The sequence below is a fragment of the Felis catus genome, chromosome A2 (genome assembly GCF_018350175.1).
Source record: "Felis catus isolate Fca126 chromosome A2, F.catus_Fca126_mat1.0, whole genome shotgun sequence".
Classification (NCBI taxonomy): domain Eukaryota; kingdom Metazoa; phylum Chordata; class Mammalia; order Carnivora; family Felidae; genus Felis; species Felis catus.
This window is the reverse complement of record NC_058369.1, coordinates 86,813,975-86,828,756: the sequence shown is the minus strand read 5'-3', so window position 1 is coordinate 86,828,756 and position 14,782 is coordinate 86,813,975. Positions and strand designations below refer to the sequence as shown.

Below are 14,782 nucleotides of genomic sequence, written 5' to 3'. Positions count from 1 at the left end.
TTTTTAAAGGTATGGAATAAACTCCAGGGCATTTCTAATGTGATGGTGACTTTCAAGATTTTATTAACTGGTTTTTAAATGAAGTACTATGGGTTCACAAACATGAATAGTAAAAGACTCATAAAAGGGTTTTTTTTTTTTCTTTTACTAATCCGTTCCATTATCAATCAGTACTTAACACCTGCTTACGTTGTACTAGTACTTAAGGGATAAATGATTATTCGTTGTTTTTCCAAAGAGCAACCTAATGGTTGGGTAATACTGATTACAGAGGGAATGATAGAATGCCGCCTGTGCTCTTTTCTTGTCCGTGAGCAGCACAATGAAGATGGAGGCTAAGAACCCCTACGTGATGTAGCCACGCGGCAGCTTCTCTAGCACGAAGATGAATGGCATAAAAGACCGTCATCTGCTACTGCACACTCTCAGGGTACAGCATACAGCTCCTCATTATTTACTTTTCCTGAAGACATTTCATGCCTTTATGTCTAGAGCCGTGGTTCTCAGCCAGGGGCAGGAGACATTTGTCAGTGCTTGGAAACATTTGTGATGGTCACAACCGGAGGAGGGGGGTGCTCCTGGCATCTAGAGTCAAGAGGCCAAGGATGCTGCTATACATCCCACAATGCACAGGACACCATCTCACAACAAAGAGTCATCTGGTAAAATTGTCAGGAGCTCTCGGGTTGGAAAACGGCTCTAGGAGGACTGAAAAATTTGAGGCAAGAATCAATGTATGGAATTCTTTGTGTTAATATAAATTTGTAAAGTTGTCTGTCAGCATTGATAGGTAGCAGTTTTGCTTTAGAAAAGCCATTTGTTAAGTATAATGGTTAAGAGCAAATTAAACTGTGCTGCTTTTAAAAATTATTTTGTTGGCAGTAAAACAAATTTGGGTCATTTGGGGTTAGGGACATTAAGCAAGCAGCTCACTCAGCCTATGGTTAATTATTTTTTAATTTAGTTTTAATAGAATCTAGTATGATCTCTTGTACTTTTAATTGCTTATGAATTTGTTACTCAAAACACACACACAGTTCATATGTGGCTCCAGATATGCAAAGTGAAAGAGGCTAGGTTAATGTTATCTCTGGAATTAGCAAACAAAAAACCCAAGTAGGTGGCTTCTTATTATATGTATCTTAACGCTTTTCTTGTTTTAATTCTGAATACTCTTTTTTTAAAAAAATTCTGAATATTCTTTTTTTTTTTTTAATTTTTTTTTCAACGTTTTTTATTTATTTTTGGGACAGAGAGAGACAGAGCATGAACGGGGGAGGGGCAGAGAGAGAGGGAGACACAGAATCGGAAACAGGCTCCAGGCTCTGAGCCATCAGCCCAGAGCCTGACGCGGGGCTCGAACTCACGGACTGCGAGATCGTGACCTGGCTGAAGTCAGACGCTTAACCGACTGCGCCACCCAGGCGCCCCTATTCTTTTTTTTTAATGTTTATTTCTTTTTGAGAGAGAGAGAGAGAGCCCGAGCGATAGCGCGTGTGCATGCACAAGTGGGGGAGGGGCAGAGAGCGGCACGGAGAAATACCAAGCAGGTACTGAGCTGTCAGCACAGAGTCTGATGCAGGGTTCAATCTCATGAACGGTGAGATCATGACCTGAGCCAAAATCAGGAGTCAGATGCGTAACTGACTGAGCCACCTAGGCACCTCTAATTCTGAGCCTTCTTAAAGATAAACTTACTCTTTACCTTATGTATGAAATGTCTCCAACCTAAAATCTGAAGAATTCTTGTTTTCTTTTTCTTTTTTCTTTTTTCTTTTTTCTTTTTTCTTTTCTTTTCTTTTCTTTTCTTTTCTTTTCTTTTCTTTTCTTTTCTTTTCTTTTCTTTTCTTTCTTTCTTTCTTTCTTTCTTTCTTTCTTTCTTTTCCTTCCTTCCTTCCTTCCTTCCTTCCTTCCTTCCTTCCTTCCTTCCTTCCTTCCTTCCTCTCTCTTTCTCTCTTTCTCTCTTTCTCTCTTTCTCTTTCTTTCGCTCAATTTAGTCTTTGTTATAGGTTAGTTTCTGTGTTCCAGGAATGAGCCCTTGTATTTAACCTTCTAGTTAAATATTATCGCCTGTTCTGATGTGTAGTTTGGAGAAAGCCCAGGCATATTTGTGCTCGTTCCTTGTTCTGGTCCTTCTGCCATCTAATGCAAGCTGGAAAGTGTCACCATTAAATTCTCGTTAATAGGAACTAGGGCAAGTAGCAGGATATACTGTGGAACATTCTCCAGTTCTGATTTCATTCTTCCTAAATATTCTTCTTAAAGGTAATGTCTCATCTTAAATGTGATAGTGTCCCAGCTGAAAAGTTGTATCAAATGGAAGGAGTAGGGAAAGTATTTTGAACTCTTGTGTTTGTTATTTGAATGCTGGTTTGGTATAGTTATCATCAGAAAAATATGCACCATAAATTCAAGAACATGATCAATTGTTTTATTTTTTTAATGTTTATTCATTTTTGAGAGAGAGAGAGTGAGCGTGGTGGAGGGGAAGAGAGAGAGGGAGACACAGAATCCGAAGCAGGATCCAGACTCTGTCAGAGCTGTCAACGCAGGGCCTGATGCGGGGCTTGAACTCATGAATGGAGAGATCATGACCTGAGCTGAAGTCAAGATGCTTAACCAACTGAGCCACCCAGGAGCCCCCAAACATGATCAATTATATATGTATATGTGCGTATATGTATATAATTACATGAGCACATATGTGTGTGTGTGTGTGTGTGTGTGTGTGTGTGTGTGTGTGTTGAGGTTCATAGTAAACAGGCCTATGTTATATTTTGAATTCTTGCTGTGTGCTAATTAACTTTACTAGAAGTTCTGAGCAATAGAGCTTGGAGTTGACCATATTCTATGGTATAAACCAGTACCCTGAGTTTTATAGCTTTCCTTGATAGTGTGTCTCATTTTGCCTTTCAGTCTGTATTTTCTAATAATTCCTTGTATCACACAGATTCTGATTTCTTTCCTCCCATATTAGTATATATTTCCCTCAAAGTGTGGCTATCATTGCATCTTTTTGACTACTATAATCCATGTGATTTTATTTTACTCTGAATTCTGACAGCACAATTTTCTCTCCCTCTTAAGTGGAACACTAATCTTCATATTGATCATTATCTTGCTTTTGTGTATTTAGTCTATTTTTAGGATGTGATGACCATTTAGGTGTTGTCTGCCTGCCATCAGTAGATACGAGTACTGGCCATGTGCAGACCATGTTTTATGTGCTGGGGTGTACCAATGAACAAAATCTCTGTCCTCTTGAAATTTACATTCTGGTTAAAGGAAATATGAAATATATAACAAATGTGATGCTTAATAAATTATGAATGTTAGATGATGTTTGCAATTACTTGAAAGTAGCCAAAATGGACACTGGGTGTTGTATGTAAATGATGAATCGCTGAATTGTACCCCTGAAACCAACATTGCACTGTAGTTTAACTGACTAGAATTTAAATAACAATTTGGAAAAAAAAAAAAGTAGTCAAATAAAAATCTCCAGCCATAAAAAAGTTCAAAGGTGGTAGCCTATCTCAGAAAGATAGGTTACAGGGGAAAGGAAACAAAATGCTATAATTTAAAGCGATTTTTACTCATTGTATTAAACACAACTGACAGTGTACTAAAGAGTATTAAAGAGTGAGACATTTAAAAAAAACTTGACATTTATGAGATTGCATCATTTACTGTTTTAATTAAAGAGTAGGTAGGCAGTGTATGAAGAGATCAGGAGCTAATTAGTAAATATTGCATATTTTTTTATGGCAACATTCATTTTTTTAACAGCTAATTTTTAACAGAGGAAGGTAGGGTTTCTAAAATTTTTCTTTGTTGTTGGTAAAATATATTCTAAGACAAATTTAGACCTAGTGTCACTACTCTTTACCTGACATGAAGGACTCTTGACATATCTGAACATCCCTTTCTATTGGCCTGCTTCTGTGATGATGTAACTTATGATAAATAAAAAGAAAGACTTTGTTATACTTGTGAATCATCGCAAAATTTATTAAGGTAAGGGAACTTTGATCTTTGAAAGTGACCACGAAAGAACATTATATCATTCTTTTTGTGCTAATACATCTTTTAGAAACAAGACATTCTTAGTTGCTAGGGAACAAGTAGTTCAAAAGCCCACAGAACACTTAATAAAGAAGAAAAAACCCATATAACCAAACCATCCCACATTGCAAAATTCAAGTAAAAGCAAGTGAAATTGATTTTGTGAGTATCTAAAGCAGTTGAAGTGACAAGGCATCTCTTTTCCTACCTGCATTTGCCTTGAAGATGTTTGAATTTACTCCCCTTAGCCAGAAAAGGCAGTGAAATTAGAATGTTCGTGGGAGTCATGTCACAGTTTGTTTTCATCCCTCTCATTATTATGAGGTAGGATCATATTTATTCATCCAATTCATATATATTTTTGGACAATGTGTGCACATCTAGTTTGATATTTTTAGCTTTTCTCTCTAGAATTTCTTCTCAGAATCCCATGTTATTGTGAAGGTCATTGTTGGAGTCCTGAGATAATTTCATTATTTGGTAAAGTTGAACAGAAATTACCCATTTCTCAACAGAATGATTGAAATGAATGACATGAATCTAATGAGTAATGAAATGAAGGTGCAAAGTAGTAATTAATAATGTTAGTCACAACCTTCAAAGCATGGGGTCTGTCTTAGCATTTTTATTTTTTGACAGAATGACTCACTTGGGAGTTTATTATAGAATCACTATCCAGAGGCTGGTTATTATTGTTACCTCTCAGCTGGAGCTCTTCACAACTAATTCATTGTTTTAGTTTTCTATTATTAGTGTGACACATTCCCCCAAACTTATTGACTTAAAGCACAAATTTATTATTTTACAACCTGTGGGTCAGAAGTCCTTCCCTTGGCTCATGGCCCCTTTCCAACGTCTTCAAATCTGGCGACATTGGAGTGATTTCTTCTCATGCTGAGATCTCTCTGGTTTCCTGTGTACAGTCCCATCTTTCTCTTCCATTTTCAAGGACCCTTGTGATTGTATTGGACCCTCCAGAACAAACCAGGATAACCTCTTTCTTTTCCATTTAATTTAATGCATTAATTTATTTTCTAATATTTATCTTTTATTTTAGAGAGAGAGTGTGAATGGGAGAGAGGGGCAGAAGGAGAGAGAATCCGAAAGAGTCCCAAGTGGGCTCTACATTCAGTGTAGAGACTGATGTGGGGCTCGATCCCACCACCCTGGGATCGTGACTTAAGCCAAAATCAAGAGTCAGAAACTCAACCGATTGAGCCATTACCATCTGCAAACATCCCCTTTGCCATGTAACAGCACATATTCACACATATGTGTGGATACCTTTAGGGGGTGCCTAGTGTTCCACCTACCATAGCCATCACTTGTGTCACTCTGTGGTATGTGCCTGTTGCTTTCCTTCCACTAGTCTTTTCATTTCTGCTGTTGTGCCTTTGATTGACCTAACTGTTGTCCTGTGGTGAGAGAATCTGATTGGTTCAGTATGTTGTCACTGCTTGTACAAATCTTTTGTACCTGTTTCCTCACAGGCTATTGAGTCAGAAGTTAGCAGCTTCTAGATCTGATATGTTCTGATGCGATTGGCCAGGGGCCAAAGGCAAGGTCATACATTAGAATATTGTTACCCATTTGTCAGGAAATACCTACAACTCTTCTTTCATTAGGGGCTGTCACAAGGAAGGCTTTTCTCAGAAGGGTGGCTATGGGCATGGCAGAAATCTGGGTTGCTTATTCCGGACAAGTTCCATGGGAGGAAAGTTAATGTACAAGTACTGAGGGAAGGGGTGGTCAAAATTATACATACTTAAGATTTAATACGCAAGAATTTCTGTTTCCTTTTAGAGAACTTTTTCATGATCTGCCATTCTCTCTCCCAAAGGAAAAAGATTTAGTCCTGCCATTTTGAAGCTTTTGTTTAAACTGCCTTCCCATGATCTCTAATGTTCTTGACTTTACTCCTTGGCACCTGGGCACAAAGGGAAACCTGTGACAAGATGTGCAGTGTATGTGCTGTTTTCTGTTCTCTTGTTATAAATACTGAATATGGGTGCTACTAAGAACTTGGCCAGGCTCCTTAGCCTGCATAGGGCCCTCGAGTCTGGGTGCGTCGCACCATCATTCTTCAGCTGGGACTCTGCTTCCCACTGTCCATCCCTCAATTTCTGCTTTGGGGTTCCCTTGATCCTGCCCTGAGGCCATCTTCTAGCAGAGGGATTAATTCTTAGCTCCCTTTCTTATTCATTCCAACAATCTTTCCTATTTCTCCACATCCTGCTGAAACCAAGGGACGTCTCCGGTATAGAGTGGCACTGCAGACTCACTTTGCCTAAACCTACCATGTTACCATTTTCCTTTCTACTACTCTGGGCAGTGGTTTGCTCCTTCATGATGTGAAATTGGGGACCCAGGCTGTCTCCACTCTGATAACTCCAAAGCCTGAATTTCAGTATTCTAACACGGTAGTTAATTCAATGTACTTTTTAAGTTTCTTAAAGTTAGTAAATGATAATGTATGTGAAACACCTCAGAGTGCTATAGAGTAGATGCCTAAAAATGATTGCTAATATAATATTCTAGGTCATCGCAAACCTGGAAACTTACCTCACTTTCAGTAAGCATCTCTGGGATATCTGTGTAGTACGTCTTATGATTTCTGAAACATTTCTGTATGTTCAGTGAGGAATTATATCATTGAGTGGCGTCACTTTTTAGATATTAGAGGTTATTTTTATTTTTATTATTATTTTCTTGTTCATTTTTGAGAGAGCGCACATAAGCAGGGCAAGGGCAGAGAGACAGGGAGAGAGAGAATCCCAAGCAGGCTCCAACCCTGGGAGCCAAAAGTGGACTTGAACCCACGAACTGTGAGATCATGACCTGAGCCAAAATCAAGTGCTTAACCTATTGAGCCACCCAGGTGCCAAGAGGTTATTTTTAAATGTACTCTCCTTCTAGAGATTATGTGGGAACTATGGATTTGGAGCAAAGACACTTAGAAGTTTCCAGTGAAAAAAAGGAAGGGAAACCATATTCTCTGTTGTCTCCAAATGTAATAGTGAATGCTTCTTAAACCCAGTTAATTAAGATTGTAAGAAAGCAAGAATGTACAGGTGGTACATTTTTCTGTTAAAATCTGTGGCAAGGATGGAAGTGAGAGAATTTGAACTATAGAAAAATTAAAGCGTATTAGTGTATCAGGAGGGAAAACATCCTGTCTAGGATTCTCTTTGTTGTGATGTATTCTTTCTAGTAGAAGGAATGGAAGCCAGTGTCATACAGCATATGAGGAATTGACATATGATTTTAATGGACCTCTGTTGGGTGGCAAAACCCAAATTATTTATACTATGCTCTTTTGTTTTATTTATTTATTTATTTATTTATTTATTTATTTATTTATTTATTTCCTGGAAAGAGCTTGGATAAAATGGTGAAACAGAAAATTATTTTTTAAAAAAGATAAAAAGAACAGGAAGAGAAAAAGAAAAGATACTTAAGGTTCTGTTTTTTTTTCTTAATATATTTTTTTAACGTTTATTTATTTTTGAGAGACAGACAGAATGTGAGCAGAAGAGGAGCAGAGAGAGAAGGAGCCACAGAATCCGAAGCAGGCTCCAGGCTCTGAGCTGTCAGCACAGAGCCTGACACAGGGCTCGAACTCTTGAACCATGAGATCATGACCTGAGCCGAAGTCGGATGCTTAACCGACTAAGCCACCCAGGTTCCCAAGGTTCTGTTTAAAAAAGAAAACAAAAGCAAAAAAAAACCAAAAACCCAACTCTGTTAACATACTAAATATTGTAGAAATAGGGTTTTATTTAGTGGTGGGAAGAATTATAAATGTAGGTACTTTATAGCAATATATCATATAATCTTAAAAATCCACTGAACTCTTCTCCGCTGAAAACTTTTTGGTAAACATATACCAGAGAGTTTTTGAGAGCCTTTGCAGTACCTCTAACAAAAACAACAAAGAATATTACATTCTTTAAGACCAGAAACAAGAACTACTTCTTTTGGTGGGGCAGTTATATGGTCTTAATTCATTTTGATCACCAAGAAAACATTTCAAATGTGGTTTTATACATTAAAAAGTACAACAGGATATTTATATTGGGGCTGTAGACTTCAGCTTCCTTGACCTCATTTATTTAAAGTTTATTTGTAAGTTAGATACTGTTTTTTCCCCCTAAGGATTTAAAAATTACTATAGAATCCATCTGAGAGAATATTGTGTATATATTTGAGAGGATTTGTGTATACTTGAATTGAATTTTTACTTCTGATTCATAATCCATTCATCCTTTAAAGAACCTATAAGATATCTGGCATACGTAGGTAGTGACTTAAGTGACATTGTGTGTGGTGCATACTGTGAAGTACAGATTGTGTATTTGGGACTAATCTCTCCCAACTCTGACTTCTGTTGCAGTCCCTGTCCCATAGGAAGAAGGTCAGACTTCATACAGAAGCGAACACAATATTAATGGTACAAAGCACAACTGCCTTTCACGCCAATTAGCTTTATTGGTTTTACTGCAAAGAACTAAATGTCCTGGATCAATTACAGCGATGTTGAGGCTTACCTGTTTGTTTCCCAAATCAATTAATCTATTAAAGAGTTCGTGTTCCTGGATGTCATCTTAGGCTAAAATGAAAGAGAGTGGCTTAGGTTGGATGGAGTTGTTTGTGGACAACCTGGTCTGTAGAATAAGACTCAATAATATGCCCCTTAGCAAGAAAGTGTAAGCAATCCAGTAATATGTAGGAATTTCAAACAAAACTAAATATGGGGAATTTATAAGCGTAGACTACTGTGCCTTGAATAGTTGGGATGAAAAACCTACAAGGTCAAAGTTCAAATGAGTATTAGGGGTTCCTGGGTGGCTTGGTCTGTTGAGCATCTGACTCTTGATTTCAGCTCAGGTCATGATCTCACGGTTTTGTGAATTCAAGCCCTGCATCGGGCTCCACGCTGACAGTGTGAGGCCTGTTTAGGATTCTTTCTCCCTCTCTCTCTCTCTCAGAATAAATAAACTTAAAAAAAAAAAAAAACCAAAAACTTCAAGTATTAGAAAAACCTCAGAGTTTAAGTAAAAAAGTTCAGGAGTTAAGGTTTCACTTAAATATTTTAAAACTATTAATTTTGAATCATTTAAAAAAATGAAGGCTTCATGTAAAACTAATGTGTTCTGTAATAAATGTTAGCATATGCATCCATGTATATTTGAAACCAGTATTTATCAGTGGCATCCGTGGTCAGCTTGGACCGGGCTATAGAACCTGTTGGTAGTATTGCAGAAAGCTGGAGTTCTGCCAGCAAAAGCAGGGCTGAACTGGTTCCTGCATGTGCCTGGATTCACGTCTCATAAGACCGTAAAAACCTGCCAGGCCCTGGCTTTCAAAGATGGTTTAGTCATGCATGTGCAGCCCATCTGTTGGGCACATAAGGGATTTCCTCCTCGGCTAAGCCCAGCAGCCTCAAGCATGGCCGCTGTTTCTCCCTTCCCCCACCTTTCTCGAATTCTTTCTCTCTGCCAGGAGTGCACAGGCTCTGCAAACCAGGTGCTTCTTATGCCACTCTAGGGAAATCCTTGCACAGACACTGATGGGAGGCAAAATTATAGTCTGCTGCTCCTGCCTAAGCTTACTTTTAGCTTAGCGTGGTTCAGTGATCTAAACAAAACTGCAGGGATTGAGTTTGCTAATAAAAATTATTTGCACTAGTACAGTTCTAACCAAACTTTAACGTAGGCCTCAGTGATCTTCAACTCTTCTGTGTAATAAAGCTGTGTGTATTACCTGGATGAGACTTAGCATGAGCTTCATGCTCTGTCTCTCAGTCTTCCTCTTCCTCCCTCTCCCTCTCTGACTCTCTCTTTGCATGAGCTTTAGCAGCATACAATTTGACCTCAACAGTTGTAGCCATTGAGCAGCGGGAACAGTGGGAAGTCTCCTTCGAAAACTTTTCTTTCCCCTTCCTCTTACCTTTGCGCGCTGTACGCATCCTCCAAGTTTGACCTCCTGGGCTTCCCTTCCAGTGTTTTGCAGCAAGATTTAAAATGATGATGGTGATGATTATCATCGTCATCCTGTTGGCATTTAATACCAGGTTTTGAATTAGGGGAGGTACAATTTCAAGTCACAAAATTTCATACACGGATCATTGGGGTACAAGATCTCCTACCAGCTGTTAACATGACCTGCTGTTTTGGCAAACGCGTGGTCTGGCAGCAGATTTTTGTTTACACAGATACTTTTGACACATCCAAACTCCAAAGAGATCAAAATGAAGAAAGGAAAGAGTGGGTCTTTCTAATCGGTTGTTTATGGTTTACAATACATTCTGTGAACTTAAGAACCACATATGCAGTTATTAATTATCTTTTCCCTTCCGGCAGATTTATGAGAAGTATCAAGATTTGTATACTGTGGAACCAAATAATGCACGGCAGCTGGTGGAAATTGCAGCCAGGGATATTGAGAAACTTCTCAGCAACAGATCCAAAGCCCTGGTGGTGAGTTGAAATGGGCTCTACTCATTTTATTATTTTCCATTACTTGTTTATGTTTCATACTTTATTTTCTTCAGTATGCTTTCTTTACCTTGGATACTGTGTCCATGTAATATGTTCCTAAAAGGTGAGATATCATAGTTTCATTGTGAACCTTATTTCTAATTATTGGTTTGTTTTATAGAGGATTCTGTTACATAAGAACAGTGTATTTAATTGGTCCAGACATCTCTTTATACATATGTAAGTTGTGATGCATAATAATAATGTTTAAATCTATCAGACAACATAAAAGCCACACATATTGCCAACACTCATATAACTGCCTTTTTAGTATTCTCCTTTCTGATCACCCTCCCTCCTTGCCAGAGGTGGCCAGTATACAAATATCTGATGACTCATTTCTTTTCTTTTTAAAAATAGATGTGCCTCACATAGATGTGTTGGGAAACAGGATGATTATTGGTTTGCTTGTTTTCCAGCTTTATTAAAACCACGTTGTGCTGTGTGTTGTCATTAGCAACTTGCTGTCTTCCATCAACATTATGTTTGTATGATTTATCTGGGTGTGTGCATGTAGCTTTCATTCACTCTTATTCACATTTAAATAGTATGAGCATATTTTGTGAGCATATATCTCAGTTTGTTCGTTTATTCTCTGTCGGTAAATTATTATTTGAATCATCTCCAGATGAGTGCTACTATGAATAGTGCTACTCAATTTTCTCAAACACATCTCCTGGTTCATACATGCAGGGATATCTGTAGGGTGTTATATACATGATAGTAAAATTAGTAGAGTGTAGAGTACTCATAAAGTCACTTTTACAAAAGTATGAAAATTGTTTTCCGAAATAGTTGTATCAATTTAGATATCCACTAGCTATATACAAATCTCCTTTGATCCATATTCTGGACAATAAAAGGTGATATCACATGTCTTTTTATTAAAAAAAAAAACAAAAACCTTTTTAAATGGTGATGTCATACCTCTTTTTATCAAAAAAACCTTTTTTTGAGTTTTATTTATTTATTTTGAGAGAGAGAGAGAAAATGGGGGAGCAGCAGAGAGAGAGGGTGAGAAAGGGAATCCAAAACAAGCTCCACGCCTTCAGCATAGAGTCCGATGTTGGGCTTGAACGCATAAAACCCTGAGATCGTTATCTGACTGAAACCAAAAGTCGGATGCTCAACCAACTGAGCCATGCAGTTGCCCCAGATTGCTTAATTATAGACAATCAAATGGGTGTAAAAGGTACCTCTGGTTCTTATTTTTTTTTTAATTTTTTTTAAATGTTTATTTTTGAGACAGAGACAGAGCGTGAACAGGGGGAGGGCCAGAGAGAGGGAGACACAGAATCTGAAGCAGGCTCCAGGCTTTGAGCTGTCAGCACAGAGCCCGACGCGGGGCTTGAACTCACGGACCGCGAGATCATGACCTGAGCCAAAGTCGGCCGTTCAACCGACTGAGCCACCCAGGCGCCCCTCTGGTTCTTATTAATGAGGCAGACATTTTGTTTTATATTCATTCACCAGTTTTGTTTCTTCAGTGAAATATCTGTTCAGATCATTTATGTATTTTAATTCTTTAAATTAATTTGTAGGTTATGTATTCTTTATAGTGACTCATTTAAGTTATATATAATACAAATATCTTTTTTTTTTTAAATTTTTTTTTTTCATCGTTTATTTATTTTTGGGACAGAGAGAGACAGAGCATGAACGGGGGAGGGGCAGAGAGAGAGGGAGACACAGAATTGGAAACAGGCTCCAGGCTCTGAGCCATCAGCCCAGAGCCTGACGCGGGGCTCGAACTCACGGACCGCGAGATCGTGACCTGGCTGAAGTCGGACGCTTAACCGACTGCGCCACCCAGGCGCCCCACAAATATCTTTTTTTTAAGGAATTTTTTTAATGTTTGTTTATTTTTGAGAGAGAGATTGAGACAGAGTGTGAGTTGGGGAACAGCAGAGAGCGAGAGAGGGGCACAGAATCCAAAGTAGGCTCCAGGTTCTGAACTGTTAGCACAGCACAGAGCCCAACATGGGATTCAAAGTCATGAGCTGTGAGATCATGACATGAACCGAAGTCGGACACACTTAACCGACTGAGCCACTCAGGCTTCCGAAATACCTTTTTCTGACTTGCTTGGGACTTGTTTTTTCATTGTCCTTATGGTATATCTTGATAAAATAAGTTCTTAATTTTAGTGTAGTCAAAGTCATCTTTTTAACAAGTTATTCGTATTTTAGGGCATATATTTTAAGAAATCTTTCCCTATGCTGAGATTATAAACATTTGTTCTATATCCCATTCTAAAAAGTTCTTTCAGATTTATTTATTCCACCTACCAACTAATGTCAGTATATAATGTTTACTTGCCCTTGAAATTAACTGTTTTTTCTAACCAATTTTCTCAAGGCCATTTATTAGTTTCCATAACCCTAATGAGCTCCAGTCATCAAGCTAGATACCTGGTAAGCCAGTCCCTCACCATATTCTTTCTTCTTCATTAGGATCTGGAGTATTCTGGAAGCTTCCCATTTAATCGAAGTTTTAGATTCATCATGTTATTATCCAAGAAAATCTTTAGTGGGATTTTGATTGCATTGACTCAGACCAAATTGGGAAGATCGATATCATTATGATATTTTGTCTTTTTATTTATAAATATGCTATTGTTTCCATTGAGCATGTTCTTATTCCGTTCAATAGAGTTTTACAATTTCTTTGTGAAGTTCCTATACGTCTTCTGTTAGATATAATGCTCGAGCTTATGTTTAGTTTCTCTTAGACTATAAATCACTGCAGTGTTACAAGTATTTGTCCCAGGACAATTCTGAATTTCCTGTTTACTTATCACTATCAATCAAGATCTTTAGTTTATTTTATATATATGTTGGCACTCAGAAATTTTGCCTGTTTTTTTAGCACTTATAAATCTTTGTTTCTTAAAATACCCAAGATACTGTTGTAATGTAACAGGAGAGCTCTTTGGAATATTTGAAATGCCATATTGCCCGAAGTTGAAACATTTAATTTTTTAAGAAATAAATCAGTGAGTTATCCATGGTAAAATAAGCTTTCATTGCTGGAAGATTAAAAGTGTTATTATCTTCCATTTGGGGTATGTGGATACCATTTTTAAGCATCATTTATACATGTAAATGTGCTTTCAATAAAAGTTTATTTAATAAAAATAAGATAGGTACTTTTTACTTGTGATTAATATTTACTCTCTGAGAACTGAAAATGATTCTAATTATCTTGATTTTTATCAGCTTACATTTTTCCTCCAAATGTAAGAAGCAGATAATCTGGATATCAAAGTCCCATGAAAAAAGGTCAGAGAATGAAATAGGATGTATCTTGCCTTAATTGGACTAAAATGGAGCCTATTGTGACTTTCTTTTTGTCATTCAGAATTGAAGTTCTAGACACCTGGTACATTATTTGAGTCCTGTGGGGATCAGTGACTATCCCAAGTGCGTGAATGGCAGAATCTAGAAATCACAATGGCTAATTAAATGTGGAATTAGTTCGATTTTATGCCAGGGAGAAAGAGTCATGTTTGTTTTCAAACTAAATTCTTTATTTAACTGTTTTGATTCCACAAAAACAGAAAACACATTACATCAAAGGGAAATGTTTTGCGACCAACTGAAAAACAGGTGCTACATTGTACTGGAAGTGAATGCAAGATGGCATTATTAATTAACTTCTATTTTTATGGTAGGCTTATAGTCAGACTTTTTGACTAAAAGAGCTTTCTTTAATTTATCTGGGTGGGTTGCCAATATAATTCCACATGTAAATACACTGGAAAAATAATGAATATACAAATTGGAAGGAGATGATAAAATTTAATACCAGTTAGACCTTATGAGTGCTTACTGGTGGCATTATTTAATTATTTCTCATAATAATACTTAGCTCTAGACATCATTATTAGTCTCATTTTTTCAATGAGAAAACAGGGTCTTTGAGAAATCCTCTAATTTGCTCAAGGAAATTTATCTAATAACTTAAGTATGCCAGTGCCTCTTAAATTTTAATGAGCATTTACTTCACCTGTGACTCTTGTTAAAATGTACCTGTTTATTCAGGAGACCTGGCTGGAGATGCTACATTTCTAATGAGCTCTTAGGTGGGGCTAATGTTTCTGGTACAAGAACTATTCTTTGAGTTAGCTAGAATGTGAGAGCATTCAAATTCATGTGTGTCTGACTTCAAGATCTGCA

The 14,782-nt window shown here is 37.5% G+C and overlaps 1 protein-coding gene across 11 annotated transcripts in view; it reads left to right on the top strand.

Moving 5' to 3' along the window:
- The window catches only part of CACNA2D1 (calcium voltage-gated channel auxiliary subunit alpha2delta 1), a 496,078-nt gene that overhangs the window by 96,955 nt on the left and 384,341 nt on the right, over window positions 1-14,782 (top strand). For all 11 annotated transcript variants that reach the window (XM_019825390.3, XM_045052315.1, XM_011280348.4 and 8 more), the window contains exon 3: window positions 10,428-10,544. In XM_019825390.3, coding sequence (XP_019680949.1) covers window positions 10,428-10,544 — 117 coding nt within the window. The remainder of the gene's footprint in view (window positions 1-10,427; window positions 10,545-14,782) is intronic.